This window comes from Falco punctatus, assembly GCF_963210335.1.
Source record: "Falco punctatus genome assembly, chromosome: 2".
NCBI classification, from domain to species: Eukaryota; Metazoa; Chordata; class Aves; order Falconiformes; family Falconidae; genus Falco; species Falco punctatus.
The window spans coordinates 34,206,659-34,229,240 of NC_137581.1; the positions used below are offsets into that span (position 1 = coordinate 34,206,659).

At 35.7% G+C, this 22,582-nt stretch overlaps 1 protein-coding gene across 9 annotated transcripts in view; it reads right to left on the reverse strand.

Annotated features, from left to right (window-relative positions):
- NAA16 (N-alpha-acetyltransferase 16, NatA auxiliary subunit) overlaps window positions 1-22,582 on the reverse strand; it is a 77,217-nt gene that overhangs the window by 27,778 nt on the left and 26,857 nt on the right. For 8 of the 9 annotated variants that reach the window (XR_013926247.1, XR_013926248.1, XR_013926249.1 and 5 more), the window contains 5 exons: window positions 21,597-21,731; window positions 15,433-15,586; window positions 13,999-14,118; window positions 11,777-11,872; window positions 8,089-8,195 (listed from right to left, as the gene is read on the reverse strand). Coding sequence is in view for 5 of the 9 variants with exons in the window: in XM_080376833.1 (XP_080232959.1) it covers window positions 8,089-8,195; window positions 11,777-11,872; window positions 13,999-14,118; window positions 15,433-15,586; window positions 21,597-21,731 (612 nt within the window). In the remaining 4 variants the exon portion in view is untranslated. The remainder of the gene's footprint in view (window positions 1-8,088; window positions 8,196-11,776; window positions 11,873-13,998; window positions 14,119-15,432; window positions 15,587-21,596; window positions 21,732-22,582) is intronic. The other variant, XM_080376835.1, reaches the window with a different exon arrangement.

Here is a 22,582-nt window from a genome sequence, read left to right on the forward strand (position 1 = left end):
GGCAAGAACAACAACAAAATTTTTTCACACGTTGAATCCAACCATCTTTTAAAGACTGCAGAGATTATTTGTTGAGCAGCTGCACTTTTAGCTAAATACAACATATTCAAAAAAACAAAAATGAGTATAAATTTAAAGCTGTACAGATTCAGAAACTGGTACTCAAACATCTGCACTGTTCCTTCAGCAAAAGTGGCAACCAAAGGACAAGGGTGGCATGAACAACTGGGAACATCAACCACTGTCCATGAATCAGGGCCCTTAGATAACCCATTTTGACTTGCATGACACGCACATACTCGTGAATCAGTTCCTTAAGTAGCATCATCTGCTGGAGTCCTACAAATTCCATCCCTATTACTCTCACCTTCAACACACAGAGTATACAAAGATCAGTGAAAGATACCAAGAAGATCGGAATAGAAGTATCACCATACCCAGTGTTTGTCTTGGTGCTAGTAGATGAGGGAGGATACAGGTTGAGAAGGAAAAACAACCTAGTAAGTACCTGCTTGGGACAGTCTTCCTCCCAGAAAGAACAGGTATCTGCTGTATCTGCAGATTCAGTGGATGAAAGGCACAGTTTAAACTGGGGATTTAGTGTAAACATCACCATGATGTTTAGCAGAGTGTCTTCCTTTTCTAGGTAACTTTTCTATTGCAAAATGGAAGAATTCTGGGGGAAATTACCTAAATAAAGTTAACACGGGGGAAAAAAAATCCCAAGAAACCAACATGGAATGAACTTAAAAGAGTTTTGCAGAGCAGCAGGACATTCAGAGGGATCCCTCTTGGTGTCTTGAACAATAGCCACACCCAAAGAGGAATTGTACAAAACAGACACAAGCTGGTATTTGAGAAGGTGACTGAACTCATAGCCAAGGCACATGTGTTTACTGTCAAATCTCTGTAATAGTTCCATACTGTAAAAGCTGCTTTAAAATCAGATATTCTTCAAGAGAACCAGGAGTTGCTAGCATTTCTTTTAATATACAGAACGATTTAGGTTGGAAAAGACCTTTCAAGCCAAACTGTTAACCCAGGACTGCGAAGTCCATCACTAAACCATGTCGATACGCACTGCATCTACATTCAGCAAATTATAGAAACACTTCAAGTCTATAGTCATGTTTTCCCCATCTTAGTTTCTTCCTTCAATTTAGCAGCCATACATTAATGTAGATGACTACTTAAAATTTGATTAACGTAGATTAAAATAAGTTCTTCTGAAGACTAAATTTTCTATTTTTGACAGGAAACAGCAAATTGTTTCCAAAAGACAGATAGCAACTACCTAAAACCCACTGCAAAAATATCAGTATTATTCCTCTCTTTTATAAATACTTTGGTAAAATCATGTTTCATAATACATGCTAATGAAATTACTATAAACTCAATCCAACATGTACAGTTTTAGTAATAACTTATGCAGGAAAGTGGGTGAACTTAATTTTCTGAACAGAGACCTGTTTTTCACATTTTGCTTGTGACTGTTTTGCTACATGTAAGAGCCATCTCCCTGCACTTGCTCCACATGAGAAGCATTTAAGAGTCTGATAGCTGTTTCAGCAACCCAGAAGTTAGCTAACTGACACACCAAGTCAAACACACTTTCCTTACAAGACACTACAAGGACAAATAAATATTGAGCTCAAAATGCAGTAGGTCTGTTCCTTAGCACTAGTAACCTGTATAGGAAGGCCTCAGGTCTTGTTCAGACCAGTCATTTCCTTTCCCTTCTCCAGTCCTAACAAGTAAGTAGAACCCAGTACAGTACTTTTTACTTTGTGAGCTTTGACTTTTATGTAACAACACTTACCTTGCACTCTTCATCGTGACCAAGAGTTTTCATATTTAAAAAGCCCCTGACTGTATTTACAGCATTCTCTAGAGGCTACCATATAATAAACAGAAGGAAGACGGCCAATTTCTTCACAACATACAGTGGTATTGTGGTTTAACCCCAGCTGGTAATTAAGTACCACGAAGCTGCTTGCTCACTCCACCCTCACCCAGAGGGATGGGGAGGAGAATCGGAAAGGAATGTAAAACTCGAGGGTTGAGATAAGAACAATTTAATAATTCAAATAAAATAAAAATGAAAGAACAATAATAATAAGGACGACAATTGCAGTTGTAATGAAAAGGGGAAGGGAAAGAATAAAATCCAGAGGGCAAGAAAGAAAGGAACATGTGGTGCATGATGCAACTGCTCACCACCTGCTGACTGATGTTCGGCCAGACCCCGAGCAACGATATGCCCGTCCCAGCCAACCCCCCAGGTATAATGTATACCAGGCATGATGTCCCATGGTATGGAATATCCCTTTGGGCAGTTTGGGTCAGCTGACCTGGCTGTGTCCCCTCCAGCCTTTTTGCTGGTAAGGCCTGAGGAACTGAAAAGTCTCTCATCAAAGCCAAAATACAGCACCGCACTAACTCCTAAGAAGATAATTAAGTCCATCCCAGCTGCAACCAGAACATATGGCTACTTCAAGTCATGTGAAACAAACGATTTCCATCGTTTTCATCACAAAAGTGGTGAACATTATTCTTCCTCTTTAAAAAAAAAAATAAGAACAAAACCATCAAGATAGTGTTTCATCAAATGATTTCTCTAATATGTTTTAGGTAAAAAGTGATCTATGACTGAGTATCAGCAATGATGTATCACTGAACATAGTCTATAATAGCATTACAAACTTGTTTTGAATGAGACACTCTGGAAAATACAGTAAGACTCAGTCTGACAGTCTCTACTACCTTCTAATAGATCTTTTCTTCAGTTGGAAAGACACAGAATCTGGCTGTGTACCAATGAACTCTACATAAATATCCCTATTCACTCACACTACCTGTAGAAAAATCACTTGCCAATACTATAGCAAATAAAACAAACATCGTTTCAGTTGGCCTTTGTCCAACACTTCTTTTTGTGCTCCCCTTTTTTTTTTTTTTCATTTCAATATTAATTTTGTGTTATAGCATGGTATAGGAGTGTGCTCAGGATACCGAACCGCTGACATTATTCTTTTAATTATACAGTATTTTAATAATCAAAAGGTCTATCCATGGCACATTTGATCAAGTTTAAATGGCAGTACAGTTTCTAGGCAAAAGACAATTGTTAGCTCTATTTCTTCAAGCATCTCACCTTTCAATCTCTATTACTTCTATCTCCTCCAGTCTAGGTGGTTTGACAAAGAGGAAGAGTCAAAAAACAGTTCACATGCTACTTAACAGACTAGCATAACAGCAGAAAACCTTAAGAATCACAAGCTCATTTCAGGAACTTTGAAGGATTAAACAATTTAGTGGAGAACTCCCAAAACTAGGGAGAAAACCCACTAGATCGCTGCTTTGCAAGCAGTGAAGTACCATAGAATCCACATTTGGATCTTGCTGCAGAAGCACATACAATAATTTATAGCAAAGCAAGCTTAACACTTTCTCCCTCTCGCTATCAGCTTCCAGAGTTATTCCGAAGTCTGTCTTAATTAACACAAATATAATTACCAAATCTCAGTGAGTTAGCAGCTCACTCCAAGAAGGTGACACACAATATTGCTGAGACTGTGATGAAACATCCAGCTAACCTGTTTATCCCAGGTTTCACCACACCGTATCTGTTACCTTCTCAAGTATCCAAGTTTCAAGCAGTCAGCAACTCATGAACAGTTTCCTTTTCAACCCAGTTCTGCAGGCAAAACCTCTGCACATATCACAAACTGAACAGAAGGCCAACGTGTATGATTTTTTTTTCTGCTCCAGAATTTTAGGGGAGACAGATTGCATAACATAATATAAAATATACTTTAACTCATTACAGACTTAATTATTAGGGAAGATTTTACCTCAAAGTAAGTTTCTGAGAATGCCAAAAAGCAAAGCTGTACATAATCTTTCTTTACTGAACAGGTATCAGATCCTCATGCCTTTGGTTACTCAAAGAAAGTCTTCCAGAAATAACCTCATTTTTTTTCATGAAACAAACAGCTTTACATTATCGTACTATGATGTCTTTCACTTATGGCACTTTTCTATGACTTAACCCAAACAATTTTAAACAACAGTTCTACTTTAGGTGTGAAGGAAGACTACAGGCATCTTTCCTCCTTAACCAAGGTAAAGCTTATTTATTTTAGTGAAGTGATAAAGAACCAGTTGTACTCCACACCTTTCTCCACTTAATAACGGCACAACTATGTAAAAAAATTCCAACTAGATCAATGAAATAGTCACATCCCCTCCATCCAGTCAGCACTTACTTCAGTTTTGGGTTTTGCTGGGACATTTATTTAATTATTTCCAGAAGCAACTGCTATAGGTTCCTCAATGTTAGTTTCATAGATAGGAAGTACTCACATAATAGATACTTTGGGAACAAATATGAACAGTTCCCAACACACCCCAGTGAAACAGACTGGAAACATGGTAGGCACCTTCAGGTTCAGGCTAGATCACCTATACTTATATCACCATAATATAGGTGCCTGTGCTCCCTCTAGAATCCAAACAGATCTATCAGATCTGCCTAGCACAGTCAAAAGGAGCCTTGATAGCTGTTCAACTGATCCTGTGTAGGAAACTACTTAAGGCAGTGAGCTGAACAGTTCCCCATGTCCACTAACCTAAATTCACATGCCTGAACCTGGAATTTAATGGCATTCCTTGACTGTGAAAAACAGATTCCAGAGAATCTGGGAGAAAAAAACAGATTTCAAAAACTTTCCGTTTGAAAACGTATCTGCCTAAAACAATTCACCTACCAAAGAAACAGAACCAAGAAAACAGAACTACAGATAACTACTTCACTGGTCTTTCTACTGGATGATAGTCATGCCAAATTTAATTTGTCAGAAGTAATGCTTAGCATACAAGAAGTATACTCTTTTGATTTAATCAAATACACTGAAAATTATTATCTGAATGTACAGAAGTACAATATACTCTTTATAAGCTACACAAAGATAATTCTAAGGGTTTTTTCCTACTCCTATAAAAACAACAAAAATACTGCCTTCTCTGTCTTCAGGACCCTGTATTTAGACACAGCTTATTGATCTCCAATTAAGTCTTCGATAAGAATTCAAACAACACAACAGGAAATTTCAGTCAAATATCAGACACGCTTCTAGTTTCCCTAAAACAACTCAGTGTAACAAACATGTAAAAATAGTACCAGAGAAAAATTTGGTCAAACAATTCCCAAAACAAAATGAGTGTAGTTGAAAGAAAGAGTTAAATGTAACATTTAGCCAATTTGTAAATTAAAAATTACTCCGGTGTATCCTTGGTGGATTTGATTACTTGTTTGTTGAGCTATTTACCTTTCCAACTCCTTAATTGCTTAAAGTCAAATGATCAAGTCAATGCTAACACAACTAAAACACTGATAGCTGATCATCAGCTGACCATCATAAAACACAGCCAAACTTTAAATCCTTAAATAGACAAAAAAATCAGAATTTTTCCCACCTTATTTTCTGATGCTACTTCTACAACTTACACAAGTACAGCAAATCTGGTTTAGATCTTTATCCCACAGTGTCTGCATTAGAATACAAAGCATAACTTCCAACCTATAACCTTGGAATTTAGAGTCTAAGCAGTGTTAAGTACTGAAGAGTTTCTAAAACCTCCCTACATAGTCTTCATTATGATGTGGGCAAGTCCTAAAGCTGTGCAACTCTTATCTGAAGACAGATTTCACTCAAAACTGTTAACTAATGTTAGTAGACTAGAATCTGGTTTTAAATCAAAATATGCCAGCAATTTTTATTTAAAAGTTAGTATCAAGTACCAACTTATAGCAATTAGTTAAACAACATTTTCCTGAATACATTTGACAAACATTTGCCTTCTATAGAAACATCTTTTTTTTCCCTTGCCCTCTCGAAACAGAGGAGAGAGCATTATTTTTCTTCTAGAATCAGCTACTCTTTTGGTCTTCCAACTCTGGTGTAAAAGGTGCTCCTTTACACCAAAATCTTAAGTGATACCTACTGAGAAATAAAATCCTCATCTTCGCTGCGCAAGTAAAGCTATAGGTGTTCCCCCATTATTCTTCTGTATTCTTAACAGGTATCGAATTAAGTAATTTCCCTTTTCCATTCCTATGTATAAAACATTACAGCATTTTTTTTTTATCTAAGTACACACAAATAAAAACTTATTTTAATATAAATATTGCTTATATCACCTTTTTCCGCAAAACCATGGTTTATGAAAGATCCAGGACTCACCTGGAGTTCTAGAAAGAAGGAACTTTCTTGGCTTAAATACTCACACTTTCATAAAATCCCCATATCTATGCCACTTAAAAATGCAACTGCAGTGGACGACAACAAATTACACCTGTTTCCAAAGAAATAAACAGGGAACTGTTCATTCCCAACCTGTAGAAAAGTCAGTAATTTGCTTGGTATCTTCTAGTAGGCATAACATGATCCCGCCTGCACTTCTCTATTTTCAGTCCAAATAGACCAGTAATTTATGTGAGAAGCTAGTTAAGCACAAACTTAGCCAAGCTAGATACCAAAATACAAGATTTTCCTGAAAAGTGTAGCACAGATTAGTTTGCCATGGTTCTTCTGATTTTAGTCAGAGACTAGAAGTTTCTCTTAGTTTCAGAGATCCTTCTGTTACACTGCAGTTAAATGAAAACCCAACCAAGTGAAATGCGGAAGAGACCCTGTCTTGGTAAGAGGACAAGAAAGAAGAGGAAAAAACTTCTGCAGAAGTTAGCAGCACAAACAAATCCAAGCATATCTGGAAACCGTCAGGCTCTTGATTTTAATTTTAATTACTTTTTAGGATTAAGTTGGCAGTTCTGAGTGGCACTGATTTGATACAATGAAGATAACTAGCAGCAAGACACCCTTCCGGATAAGTTTGCCCCAAAACACTGTAGTCCTGATTTTTTTCACCCATCACATCAAAACCAATTAAGTGCTAAAAATCTTTGCATACACCAAATGACTTCATATGTATCTTTCAACTTTTAAATTTTCATCCTTCAAATAGCAGAGATACAACTTCCACAGCACTGACTGTACCTCTGTCTATAGTCTGTTCTGTTCTATGATCTGTGTATCATCATTTTAAAAATTTTCATCTAGTTTCAAAAATTTACATTGAAAAGTATGCATTAGCAATAGGCACTGTAGAAAAGCTTGTCCTATACGATACTAGAATTTACTGAAATTATGTCAACCATGGAGATAACAGTAAAGACTACATTCTCCAAACAGAAGTGTATTGAAAATTTCATGTTAGGACAACTAGGAAAGAGACTCTTAGAAAGAATAATTTTAGTCCAAAGGAATATCCACTGCTGGCTGAAAAACTGCATCATGTTTAGCATTTTTCCAACTAAAATCGCCTCTTCTTACCTAGCCAAGAATGGATCTGAATAGCCAGAGTTTTCTTGCTTGTAGCAAAGACAGCAGTGTCTGAATAGACTGATGTTTATCTCTACACATTTTAGTAACATGCTTTAGTCTTAACATTTATTTTTACAATACCTTACTGACAAGCTTGGAATGAAGAATTGCATTTGAAACAATAGTAGTACTAATGTTACACAATTTTGCCAAAACTGTGTAGAAGTGCGAAAGTTAAAACACTAAACTTTTAGCTGAAGACTGAAGTGGGAAACAAGCCTTTGTGGTAAATACCAATGTATGCATGCAATTTGGAAATGTATGTAAAACAACCAGCATTTGTGTGATATTTTAAAATTACTTCTGGTGACATCATAAACCATAAGTTGAAAAAACCCTGACATACCTGCATTCAGAGTACACAAAAATAAAGTTATTGGTTATCTTTGATTTCTCAAGAAATTTAGTGCATTCTACACCAACTTCAAGCATTTTGACATCAACTGTCTTCAGAAGGGAAGCTTCATACATATTAAACATCATCAAGTGATCATTCACATGTGACAAAATAGCACATTCAGGAGAAAAATGTGGAGCAAGTTATTGGGAAGTTACAGGAAAATCTATATAAAAACAATTAGATAATCTATCAGAAATTCAATATAGATAACTTAACCAAAACCAAATAAATACTAAATTTTACCTTTTCTGGATTGTAATATAAAGATTTCAAAGTGGTAAACAAGGGTGGGCAGCCTTTACTGAAGTTAACCCTCAGGAACTTATCCATTAGTTCTCTAAATTTTTCACCTAGAAACAAAAGTGTATTTGGTTATATGTCAGTGATTGCAAGTGTTATATAAATATAAGCACTGATTGCTGTGCAACTCTGAATAATAGAGTAACTGAGAAACTGCAACTGAAAACCCTTAGGTTTTCATCTTTCCTGTTATTTAAGAGTAAGGTACAAATATGCTTTGGATAAAAAAAGATCAGAGTAAAATGCTTAAATTGCTGGTGTTTAGAAGACTGCTGACGAAGACATGGTAACAGTCCTCAAACCTGTAAAATCTATTAAAAAGGGAAAGTATTAAATGCTGACTACAGAAGATGTAGCAAGGGCTATTTAAACAAACATCGGAAAAAATTATAATGGTTAGCATAACCAAGCACTGGAATGGATTACCTTGGAGGTCTTGTAAAAGCTCCATCATTGGAAGTTTTTATGATTTAAGTTAGACAAATGTGTGTTAGGAATAGTGCAGATAAAAATTATCCTGCTTTGAGGAAGAAGAATGGATGAAATGAACGCTCTAACTCTCTTCTAGTCCTACTTTTTATGAGTAGGACATGACCTCTGATGATAACATGATTGTTTCTGGAATCAGAAACAGAATAGAAGACTGGGTTTCAGAAGGATAAGCACCATACAGAATCACCTTTATCAAAATACACTGGCAGAAAGCTAAAAATCTTATTTTATTTTCAAGTAAAAAATTACAGTACTCGCAGCTTATGCCACCTTTTTGAGAAATGCTGTTTCCAAAAAAAAAAAAGTTTGTTTCAATTTTGTGCTTGGTTTTGACTTTTTTTTTTAATTGGTTTTGTTTGCTTCACATAGGGGTGAAGTTGCTACTTCACTGCCTACTCTGCTGTGGATTTTCTAAGTCTTTAAGCAAGTTGTACACTTCATATAATACTAACAGACACATAAAACTACTGAAATAACCTTCGACTGATTAAGAACACACTACAAATTTGATTAACAGATTTGTTTATAGAAATTCAGAAAATGAAGATACTACTGCTTTGTATGTAACATTCTTATGTAGTTCCACCAGTTCTTAACTGTCCTACATTTACTGTTATCGGCACCGTTACTAATAAAAGTAACTCATATTCTTGCCTTGCTGTACTAAAACAAACGGCTGTATACAGAAACTCTTACTACCTGTGGCTGGGGATCCATAACTGGCCTATAAGCCCATGCTTTATTACACATGGATTAATTAAAACTTGTTTTCTCAAGAAATACAAGAAACCCCTCTATGACAAAAAAATCCATCTCAGTTTCTCAATTTCTTCTGTTGAATTATTCTAATTTATATTCTTGATGGAAGAACTGTAATTCAGAATTAATGAAAGCAAGAGGTGTGTTTCCAATTACGTACATATTTATTTATATAAAGCAGAATAACTTTAAAACAAAGTCTGAAAGATGCAAAACACACAGCTAGACACCCACCTATGACATGAAGCCAAGCTCAAAATTTAGTCTGAGGCACAGGAAAGACCTGTCCACAGCATCAGTGAATCCACAGCAGCATAAACAAATCTAAAAATGAATGGCCAGACTCCAACGCTCCACCCTCAATCAGTCTGAAAATTAACTGTAACAACTTTCCCCCATAAAGGTGGTTTCCAGCTGGATCAGGGAACTGATTTGTATCAAATACAAGGTTATTAAGAGACAATGCATGGCAACGTCTGGGAAGGACTACTCTTTCAATACAAGCCTGCACTTCAGAGTATTTTAAGCCAATTCTGAATCAACGAGTGTCGGTTGCAAGCAACTGCGCACACTGGAACAGCAACCTCATTTAATGAAAAATTCTATGCTCTTGAAGTTTGCAAATACAATTCTGCAAACAAGTTTGTTTCTACACCTTCACATTCTTACTATTACGTTTTGCCAACAGAAATTACCTGCTGTACTTATAAACACCAGAAAGCACTTAGTAAACAGATTAATTTTTAGAGGATCAAAACCAGTCTTATACATCTATGACTGATAGAAGCTTAACAGACTAACAGAAACACAACTTTTAATTTAGTAAAATTCTTATTTGTTATGAAACGTTGCAGAAAGATATCTAATCATTAATTTTGCTTTCATTTAGACTACTGCTATAGCAGGAACAACTAATCCTTATAATTACCAAGCATATTTCTATTTCAACAAATATTAGCTGTGAAACTACACTGCCAGGTATGATAAGGTAACCTAGTGCAAAACACACAGTGAAATAAAGTCAATGGCAAGACACACTATTATTAAAGATATGGAAAAGCATTCTGCAAGTTATTTCCTGGTTTACTATGTATTAGCACAACAATTTTATTACAGGAGAAAAACAACTGCTTGTCACCTAGCTTTTCAAATATAGCTGAACTGCCTTAAAATTTGCCCTTGTATCTTCAAAAAGACTGAAATATCTGGGATTAAGTAAAGCACAAGTGCTAACTTCAGGACTAAATCTCTTACAAAGCAATTAACATCTTGTAATTTTACATAGGAAAGGTGTATGCACAGACTCCTGAGCAAGAACAGAGAAGCAGACTATGCACTGTAGCATTTAAAGGTACAACAAATGCAGTTCTCAGTAAATGAACTAAACTAAAGAGTAACCTCATGAAACTAAAAGCATGAGCAGTTAATGCTGGGAATTTGCAGCTGAACTTAAGAATTTCATAACACTAAGATATCTAACCTATGTACTTCATATTTCTTTCCAAAAGTTTTCTACTGGAGTTACAGCAGTTTGACAGCTACATACCAAGCGGTAAATCCCATTAAAATATCCATTTCATTTAGCCTCCCTCCTTCTATTTTTGAAGATCATAGCTCTCTGTTTTAAAAAGTGTATACATATTCCCTCCAGAACTCAGGATATTTGTGCACTGTATTTCAAAACAACTTCTGAAAGGACAGAGTTACTGAAAGAACTTAGCTATAAAATTAAAAATAAAATAATTTGTGCAACGTAACACTGCAGACCTTCTTTTTGTTCCTATTCTTATTATCAGCACAAAGTTTATGCTGTAGATTTAAGTTCTAATAGTTCTGCAACAAAGTGGTGTACACCCAGTAAGGTATTCAGATTCATAAAAACAGATTTGGTGTTTTCTGTACAGTACAGAAAGTATTAGGAAATTCATCAGTCCTATGCTATTGTGATTGTTATAGACATCATTTACACCCAGTCTCAGGGTCTATAAATTATGTTACCTTACATATATGTATATTACAGATACAGAAGCAGCCTTTTACCTTTTGTTCAACAAAACACCCTCTACCTTTTAATTTACAGTTCTTAACTTGCATGATGCAGAAAAATTATGTACAAGAATTCCTGCAACCTATATACATTCTGTACTATAGTTTCATCAATACAAACATCCCTTAGTTTGTATCACCATATAAAAGCACATGAACTTACTCTGTCAACTCTTAAAACATAAATAATTTTGTGTATTCCAAGAGAAATGTGAACATCTGATTTGTGTACAGGTACAAATAGGTATTAAATGCACATTCAACAGCCTGATAAAAAACTTAAGAAAAAACCCAAATAAAAAAACTATTACAGAACAGATATGCAACTTGTTACCTGAAACAAAGTTTAAAGGTAATCTTCTAGGTGAAACTGCTCTGGGATGTCTCTTACTAACTTCTTCATAAATCTGAAGCCTCTCTTCTAAAGTGCCTATTATCAGTAAATATAATAAATATAAGTAAAAGAGATCAAAATCTATTCTTGTAAGTGTTTTCAAATGTTGAGAATTAATTTAGCTAGGCTACTTATACAGTTTGGATTTGGAACAATTTCAACACTTCAAGCCATTTTTTCCAGTTAACCATAGACATTACTGTGTAAAATTGTGTACTGAAAATGCACTGTATGTACAATACGCAACTACCAGAATTAATCACTGTAAGGATAAACTGCAAACAGGACAATTACCTTGCACATTCAACCATACAGTGCTACAGTTTGGTTCCTTTCAGTTACACGCTGGGCAGACCCATTCACACAATAATTTGACATTCATAGCTTCAATTAACTGGGTTTTTTTACAATGCATCCATTACTGACATACTTAAAGCATTCAAAGAAATATATTGCATTTCTAAATCATAGGTATACAAATAACATACTAAACAAGCATGCCTTAATAGGTCCTCTGGTGGCAGCAAAACCAGGACACAATACTGCCAGTGTAAGCACTGAGCACCAGAATGCTTTACAGCTTAGGGTTTAACAAAAATAAAGCTATTTAAAGATTTTCTTCCCACTCCTCCCCTTTCCCCCATAATATGCTTTGGAGCTCCAATGTGGTTAGAACTTAAATAAAACTAATCTGTTGCTTTGAAAGATGATTTTCACATATTTAGGATCAATTTTGCTTAAATATTATTAAATTCATCAAGCAATTTAAATAAAACTGAATGTACAGATCAAGACTATGACAACATATATTCAATAAATACATTTGTTTTCCTTTCATAAGAAAAACAATTTATCTTGTCACTGAGCTCAGATGTTGGGGAAGGGGGGGGAAATATGTTACCCAGTGGCTCCAAGAGATGTAGAGTTCTAAAAGTTATACTAAAATAATGTTTGGATTGGAACTAAAGCATATAAAAGCCCTAATTGAAGTCACAAGTTGGAGCTCCAGAACTTACCATGGGGGAGGAAATAGTCCTAAGACCACCTAAAAAATAAAGTAGCATTATTAGTTTTATAAATTAGTACAGTTTTAATCTATATAGGATTTTAATATGTCAAATAAACTGCTGGGTTGGTTCTTTATTAAGAACTACACATTTTCATTAACATATTTATTATATCAAACAGAATAATCAAGTTCTTGGGTACTTTATTTTGAGAGACAATAATCATGTTGTTCAGCTCTATGGATACACTAGGAAAACCATTCAAAGAGCAACATAGCAACAGGCCATATTCCCAGATCTTACAAAGCCCAACTGTAAAAACTTTCTAGAAGAAAGCTGGTTGAGAAATATAATGCAGCTAGTATAGCTACAAATAATATATACCCTTGTGGGCTTATGATTTATGATGTCATCAGAATAACTCCAATAAAACTTCCACTAATTAGTGAACAGTGAAATACAAGGTAAACATTCCTGTGTAAAGGTAAACACTTGGGACACTTGCCACTGCAAACCCCTTATTATGGTATAAATTGTTGCAATATTGTAGTTTAAACAAAAAACAAAACCCCCAAAACAATTAGCTATTTTCCTGGCAAGACAGAACAGTAACATTGTGAACTAGCACTGGAATAACAAAGATCTTGTATTTATCACCCTTTCCTCCAAAGAACAGTCAGATTAAAAAAAAAAAAATAATCTTTTTTTCAGATGGCCTATCTTTAAAAGGCCATCTGAAACAGGTATTTGAGTATTTCTCCACATGCCCATACAAAGAGTTACCACCTAAACAAGTTTCACAATGACAATTTTATGTTGTGGTGTATGATAGTAGTCTGATAATCAACTACTAGACAGGAACAAATTGCAATTTTGTTTCCAAGTTCATGTGTGGCAAGGAAATGTTCTTTGTTTAAGCAAATGCTACCTTTAGCTTCAAGAGAAAGACTTGCTGTTGGTATTTTCATGCATACAAGTTTTTCAGTGAACATTTTTAAACTAGATAAAGACAACTGTATCACATTCAAGATTAGAAGGTACATAATTTTCTGCCAAGTAAAGCTTTTAAATCTAAAACAGAACACATAAAACAGGAGTTTTCAGTATATCCTATATTGTATGTTATTTTCAATGTATTTGTGTATCTTAACTTACTAGGTTGTAGGGCTTTTTCCAAGCCTTCATAATAATACCAGTTTTCTGCATTGCGCTCAATTAACTCTTTGTATACTTCACCAGCTTCTTTCAGTCTTCCCAACTTCAGTAACATCTCTCCTAAACACAATGCAATAAAGAACTGTGAATTACATAAGAAAACATTGATGGCTTGGGAGTAAAGGTTACAAAACCAGATACATAAAAATTGGCTTAATTGTATGCAGATACTTAAAAAGCGGCTTTGTTTTTCCAAATGTATTTACTGCATATTACAAGTGCTACTTGAAGCTACTACACATAGTAACAGTTTGGAGCATTCAGCACCTGTGAAAACAATGACTATTTGTATGTCTCTATCCAAGTATTTAAAATAGCTATTGGGATTATCAAAGAAACAAGCAACTCGTCCTTCCAGGACTCCAACACACGAGTATGTTGCTTCTTACCAAGCTGTTTTCTTAACTACACCTACATTTTTCACAGCAAACTAACCAGTTTTTAAACAGTTAAATCACACTGGTTTGCTACAAAGTAAATTGTTCTATCAGGTCTGGCTTGCATTGAATGAATTGTCTTCACAGCAGCCCATACAGTGCTGCGTTTTGGGATTTGCGACTAAACACTGACAACACACCAATATTTTCACTACTGCTAAGCATTACTTGTAAAGCATCAAGGCTTTCTCTTTTTACCCCTACTCTGCCACCAGCAAGAAGGCCAGGGTGGACAATAAGTTGAGAGCAGACACAACCTGGACAGCTGACCCAAACTGGCCAATGGGCTACCTCATGCCATTTGTGTCACGCTTAGTAATAAATTTGAGAGGAAGCGTGCTTGGGCAGGGGGCCATTGCTTGGAGACTAACTGAGCACCATTCTGCTTGTGGGAAGTGGCAAGTGATTGCCTTTGCATCACTGGGGGATCTGGAGTGTTAACTCAGTAGTAGTACTTTATATCCACAAAACTACTATGAGTTATTTTTAATCAAAATAGTTAACTTCAGTATTCACTGAAGTACAGCAATACATTAATGCTTTCTTAAGCATTAGAAAGCTTAGGAAGGGAACAAGCATTTGATACTTCAGAAAAAAAAAGAAAAAAGAAAAAACTAGTATTCTTCAGGAGATTGAATCTGGGTTATACTAGCTCCGGTTTATGGAAAGCTACTCTAGTATGCACCAATATAATAATCTCTGAGATCTCCTCTGTTCCTGTGTCAACCCAGGTTAAACTACCTGCATCCACTATCCACTTTGGTAAGGCAAGTTACTTGAGCACAAAATTGTAAATCTTGTATTGTCAGTTTCTCTATAGTAATTTCTTTCATATCAGTTAAAGATTTCATGTTTTTTCTTTTACTGCTTTATTAAATCTGAAACCAAGTAGCAAAAATTTAGAACAAAATTGGCTGAGGGAAGATGAATGACTTACCTTTGATTTCTTCTACTATTAATTTATCACATATTTGCTTTTCATATGTCTCTATATGTTCTAAAGACTCCTGAAATAGATCTGCCTCTCTCATCACTTGATTTTGATATAAAATCAGTTCACTATATTCATAATCTATTTTATTAGGAGGAATCTGAGGGGGGAAAAAAGCAATAGGTTAGTTAACATTAACCTGTACCTCAACTGTATGCAATATTACAGCATACAAGAATCAGGCTACAGAATATATCAGGTCTACTTATATACCCATCCAAACATTCAAAATATAAAATTCCCATTATTTACAATCAAAATAGATTAATTCAGGATATCCTTTGTTAGAGAAAAGTTTAAAGGAACTCCTGTATTTCTCTTTTCTCTATCACTGTGGCGAGCTAATTAAAAACAGAATCCTTGCCTTCTCTCATACAATTCAATAAAATTTGCAAAGATCTTTGTAATCTTTTCCTTCTGAAGGACTCATGTACTCCACAACAATTCTGACTTCAGTTCCATAGCAGATTGCTGGGATATCAAAATACTAATTTTCAGCAGACTAAAAATTCTGGATCAAACTATTTCCAAGAGCAATGAACAACTCAAATATTGGCCATAGCTTGACAACTAGAATTTTTCAGACAGGAAACTTACACTATTTCTCTCTAACAAAGTATTCTCTGTATTACAATCCCCTAGAAAGTACAGTGCACAAGCATGCCAAGAGTGTTTTCAAGCAGCATATTTTGAGGTCTGCTGCCTGTTGCACACTTAGGACTCTGTCTACATGCCATAGTAAAACTAGCAGACTATCCACCTTCCAGTGATATCAGTCACTGAAACAGAATGACATTCAAAAGTATTCCTTACTAGGGATAATTCCCTAAAGCGTATTTAGGCAATGAAAAGTCTTGCCAGAGTTATTATTTCAGACTAAATGGTCTTCACTAATATACACAGAAGCTACTTCAATTGCAAGTAAATTACAAGAATTTCAGAGACCAAATGCAGAAGTCTGCAGACAGTGCCCTGCAGATGTCAAGTTTTACTATGTGAAATATACTGCCTCAACAGAAATTGTAGGAGACAATTATAGTCCAACATGATTTTTTTAAAATAATAAAAATAGATAAATAGCAGCTGACCTTAATAAACATTAATGATTTTCTTTCCCATGACACTACACACTTTGTTTCTCCCTGAACAAGCAACACTTTGAAGTCACATTGGGCGCCAAACAGCTTACTATTACTTTTCTGCTCCCTGAGTAAAGCTTTTCCTCTTTCTTTAAAGAACCAAGTAATTTCATAAACAGCAAAAATAAACCCAAAAAGCTAACCCCCAAAAGATTAAACTGGTTGAAATTAACATTCACATTAAAGGAATCTTGTCCTAAACTACTACTTCCAGCCCTTCCCTAAGCTCGGATCAGTTTTATAAGAGTTAACATTTGTTTACATGCTCTTTGAATTTTTTAGCGGCAGCTTTTATAATACTGTGCATTTTTTCAAGGAAGATTTCCCTTTTTAAAAAACATCCAGAAAGACAGCATAACTAAATAAAATACTGTAAAAAAGTTTATATCTGAGAATTAACACCAGTTTGGGGGCTGAAAATAACAGTATTCAATTATTTTTTAGTAACTGCTAACATATTGTAGCAAATTATGGCTAATGGAACAAGACTAGACCTTGCACATACTAGAGTCAGCAGGCAGCATGAACTCCTATCCATTTCTTTAAGTGTATTTCCTCTAGTTACAGCTCCATTTCTGTTTCCACCTTTGTTCAAATTTTATCCATATTAAACATTGGAAGTCATTAATAAAAACATTATCTGAAAAGTTTTTTAGCTGCTTCGCAGAATCAACACATGCAACAGGGGTTAAGTGTTTAAGCATGTCTTCCTGCTTACCCTTACTACAGAAGTGAAACTGCAGAGCACCAATTTAGTCCTTTCTCCTTCACCTCCCCCCTAAAAAATATCCTCCCCTCCAATACAATACACATCTAAATTCCACAAGCAGCACAGCTTTTTGGCACATCATGAATTTGTTTTAGGCCTTCAAAAGATGGATTACCCCCAAACCCCATAAGAAAGTATATATAAAAGGCAAGAAATAGATACCAATTAACCTTCTTGCAGCTCTTCTGACTTGGCAGGACTAACATAAATTATGAGATGTCAAAAAAAATCAAACTAACTCCCTCTTATACATAGGGAAAATCAACCTGAAAGTTACAGCGCTTACTGTCACTCCATTTAAAAAGCTATTTTTAAAAGTAGTTTTAAGAAAAGTTCAATTTCAGATTTTGAAGTATCAGGTTCATGTTTTAAATGTGCAATTCATCAGAAGGCAAGCAGTTTATAACCCCAGTACTTCATCTGAATAATCAGATTGTCTTATAAAGCATAAAATACTCCATAAATACTTTTTTCCATGCCACTGTTATTGCTGCATAATACATCTTTATTCCTCCCTCCCCCCAGAAGAGTTATGATTCTCGCTCATGAGACGTCCAGCTTTCTCTTGAACTCAATTCTGCTGTTTCAGAATAAATTTCTTCCTCTCCTGGACCAAAAAGAGTCAACTTTACAATCGTAGATGCCCTAACATAACTGTCACTGAAAGAATGTGACAAGATGCAGCCAAAACATACCTAAGAGCAGACCCCCAAAACTCCAGAGGTTTTCTGTCCATATCTGTAATTGTGGGCCTGATGCAGAAATTAGGAATAAAATAAAAATTAAGAATAAAAATTTTGTTCTGGAAAAGAAGAAAGGAAAAGTGGGACATACAACAGTAAAGCAAATTGCATTGTTGTTTTACACCTTGGTTCCCAAAATTTAAAATTCTGAAGTGTCTCTTAATCATTTGATTTAACTTGGACAGCACAGGCTGTTATATTTCCTGCAGCTATGTCTGCATTCAACCTCATAACCTGTTTTTGACTGAAATATTGTGCATCTGGCTAGTTTACAGCTTTCAGATGACAGGCAATGTTGATCTGGATACACTAAGAGACAGCAAATTCACCATTTCCAATGATAACTTAGCCATTCAAATAAAACTGTCACTGATAAAAAGTGATTTATCATTTGAATGTTGTTACTCAGCTTCCTGCCACTACTTGTTCCTTTATTTTTCCCCACTAGGGATTCTTCCTAGCTATCATTCTTCCCCAAACCAGCATCTAAACTGTACTAGAATCACCTAGGGGTTTTACAGTAAACAAAGAAAATTTCTGACCTTCACTGGACAGCATTTTCTCTAGTCCTCTTACATTTCTGTATTCTTTTAATTTTCTAACTTTTTATAAACAGGGTCATCAGTAAGTCTTGATCTCTCAGTAATCAGTGCTCTACAGAGAAAATCCCTGCTTCTCAGAAATAAGGGTATTTTTTTGTTTTTTACCCGCAAGTTTGCCCTGAAGGACAATTTTACAGTAGAGCTAAGCCAACCTAACTGCAGCCTAGATCAACAAAGGCAGTTCACTTCCCTCTATTATTCCCCTTCCTTTTTCCCCTCTCACCTCACAGTTGTTCAGTTCAGCCAATCAATCCTTCAAAAGAGTGATTATTTTTCTGTCACTTTGGCTTCCTGAACCAGCCCTCCACGAGTCAACCAGTGCTGCACAAGGAAGCAGTGGGAGCACACAGGAAAAAGTCAGACTGCTGGTTTTGGCAACAGCTTGTAGCTAATTAGCTCCATTATTTTGTAATATTGCGTCTTCGGATACTCACCTACAAACACTAAAATCACAGTTCCTTGATCTTTTTCTTAGTTTTACTACTTGGTTTTGGCTGTGTTAATTCACATCTGAATGGACAGAGCTGCCTGAGTAATTCAAGTAAATGAATATGATCACCCTACACCACCATTATTTACCAACTATTATGACAGCAGCATTTTACATAACATGTTACATTTACTTCTTTATTCATTAACAATAATGGTAAACCATATCAGGCCTAATACAGATTGCCATAAAACTCATTGAAAACATCAGTTCGTTGAAGATTCCCATTCACTAGTGATTTGGAAACCCTTCAGTCTTTTAACACTCCTTTTAAACCTTGACAAGTATCAGTCACATGCAATATTCTATCAAGTCAGTCACAGAATCTCATCTATTGAGTTGGAGTGCATACAAAGTACAGGGCAAAGGGGAGATTTGGAAAGTGAAGTAAGCAAGAAATGTACCTCCTGGAAGATCAATGGAATACCCTGAACTCAACTATTTGAAGTGCAGGACTCAAATATCCAGAGACCACACAAACAGTAAATTGGAGGACTACCATGGAAGAGTCAATTTGTGGCAAAATTGAGCTAAGAGTTAGCTTGGGCTCTCCTGACTGTTCTGGACCCAACGCATTGACTCTCTCTTCCAGTGGCTGGGGCTCTGCATGGGCCTGCCCTCCTCAGCAAGCTAGCACAGCAAAGCCAACTCCCTATTTGCAAGAAAAATTAAACTAACATGATCATCCTTATTTTCAGTGTTTTGGGGGAGAGCACACAATATGCCACTTAACTGCCTCTACTTATCTCAAAAAAGAGGAAAGGCTTGACAATTAGTTTTCTGTAAACTCATGTTGTCCAATATTTGTAGCATATTTCTGTCTGCTTTTCCACTATTTCCCTGTGACTGCTATTAATAGATATTTCCCAAGTATTTCCAATTTTACCAAAAAACGTCATCAAAGCTTGAGATCTTCTCAGGATTTCTTTGGTTTTGGGCAAGGTTTACATTGTGGTACCTTGCACAGCAGACTCAACTGATTTAATGTGTTCATCTACAGCAAATGGTACTTGAATCCAGCTTGGCTGCTACACTGACAGGTTTATCAGCATGACTGCCCTCAAGCAAGCATATTTACACACAACCTTTCAGAAAAGACAACATTAACAGCATCACTTTCATTCTCTCCGAGGGGCCAATACCACTGTTAAGCCTGTAGTCCCTAAAAGAATCTCAACCTTTTACACTTCATTTACAGTTTGTCCATGTATTATATACTCCAATTTGACTAGTCATTTTGACACTGAATTCAGTCAGATTGGGCTCTGCTGACTCAGTCAAGAACCGTGACTTTCTAGCTGTCAAACACTCATAAAAGATGACCCAATTTTCATTGAAACTATTGTTATCAGTTTTTATTCAACACTGAAGCTACAATCTTTTGAAATATCAAGCTATATATACCCAGTTTACAAAATCCTTTTTTTGACCACGATACATGATCAAGACGCAAACACTGGTCCCTCCTAGCGATTATTAATTTCTTTTCTTATAGTGCCATTCTGGTTGTGTAAGATCTCAAATGCAGTTATCTCAAAAAGGATGAAAGATTTTGGTTTTTAAAAACAAAACCAAAAAAAAATCACTATCTATAGGTCAGATAATATCTTACTATTTGCACATGGCACTGCCAACACACCACCCAAGCTGAATGCATTTATAAACATGTTTTTTCCTTCCAAGTTATAGAATAATCAACACATCCACTCTGTTCTGTTAATTCAGACTTCATAGTTCTGCGTTACCACTAACAGAACAAGGGAATGTCTCTCTCAAAAAAGGTTATACTCTTTGATTTTAGCATTATACGATTTGATTCACTCCAACAAAGTTTCAGTTAACACCAGCTCTCCTCAAAGAATTTTCAGCTATGCTTTCCTACTACCAAGTACTGATTTAATTACACCAAGTACTAATTTTAAGTGCATAATATACAGATGCATACAAAGCAATGAAAGTGTCTTTTAACACACTTTGTAGAGACCAAATGGCACCCAGGCTATGGCAGGAGAAAGCAAATCAGCACATCTAATACTAAATAGTATTTTCTGAAGTTTTACCTCCTGTGAAGGGACAAGACCATCATGAATTTTCTTTAGCTACAAGCCTCACAAATCACAATTTACCTCACAAATTACTGCCCATCAGTCTACCCTCATATCCTCAACCCAAACAGCCTACTGCAAAGCATATGTGTTCCTTTTTAATTTGCATCAGCTGCTAAGCTCCTGGAAATCTTTCTGCTCAAAGCAGAAAGCTCCACAAATTTCCTACTAATTCTTCATTGGTTCCTAATTATGAAGAACTAATTCCTCAGATTCTGTCTCCTATACAGAAAGTGTTCTTTTTCCAGAATAGAAGTCTTACCTGTTGCGTTTTCCTAAACTCTTCAAGTAGTTTTAAGGCCATATCATAGTCTTTTAGTAAGTGGTAAGCAATAGCATATCCAATCCAGGAAGCTCTTTGTGTGGGGCGCAGCTGAAGTAGCTGGTATCTTGTCTCCTTCAGTAAAAGAAAAGCAATTTAAAAAGAACAGAGACGTTAAAAACAGTTACTCCACCTTTATCATTATTTACTACCAGTAAGGCTAATATTCTAAAATATCTTTCTTAAGCCCTAGGCATTTTTTAAAAATTCTAACAGCAAAGGGAAAACCAGCATGTTTCTGTCTCATAAATCTGGGGGCTACCTTCCAAGTATAGGAGTAATTGCAAAAAGCATAAAATCTGTTTGTTGGGACAGAGGTGGTGTAATTTTCAAAAGTACTTCTTAAGGGCCTAAATTACTTCCAAAGGCTGAGCTTTGAAATCTCAGAGAAGGATTTCTGTTAAAAAGCATGAGCTCACTGCCACTGGAAGAGCAGTTCCACTCTCCTCAAGTCCAGGCACATGGTCCTCATACTGCTGCAGCACTTCTCAGACTCCCTTCCCCAAGTCAAATTACATCCAAAAATCAGTTATTCCCTTTTCCCACATTAGCAAATTCAACATCCACAGTGAAAGAGACCAACTAATACCAAAGCCCACAATCCAGTCCTCTACTTCACATGAACTGGAGAATGGAAGACAAGAAGCACTCATCCCTTTCACAGCCAAGTTAAATTCAGCCATTCTGAAACCACTAACTCTGGTTTTAGATAAATTTTAAGGTTTTATTCATGATAAAATCAGTATTGGGATTCAAGAAGTCAGCCATCATGTGGCAAGTTTCACACATACTTGAAAGAAACCAGATAGTGTGTTTCTCACAAAAACCACCTTCAGTATATGCACCGGAAACACCATTTGCAGTACTTCACAATAGCACAGTAAGCACTCCCACTTGCTAAGCTTTAAATTCTTATCCTTCTTATT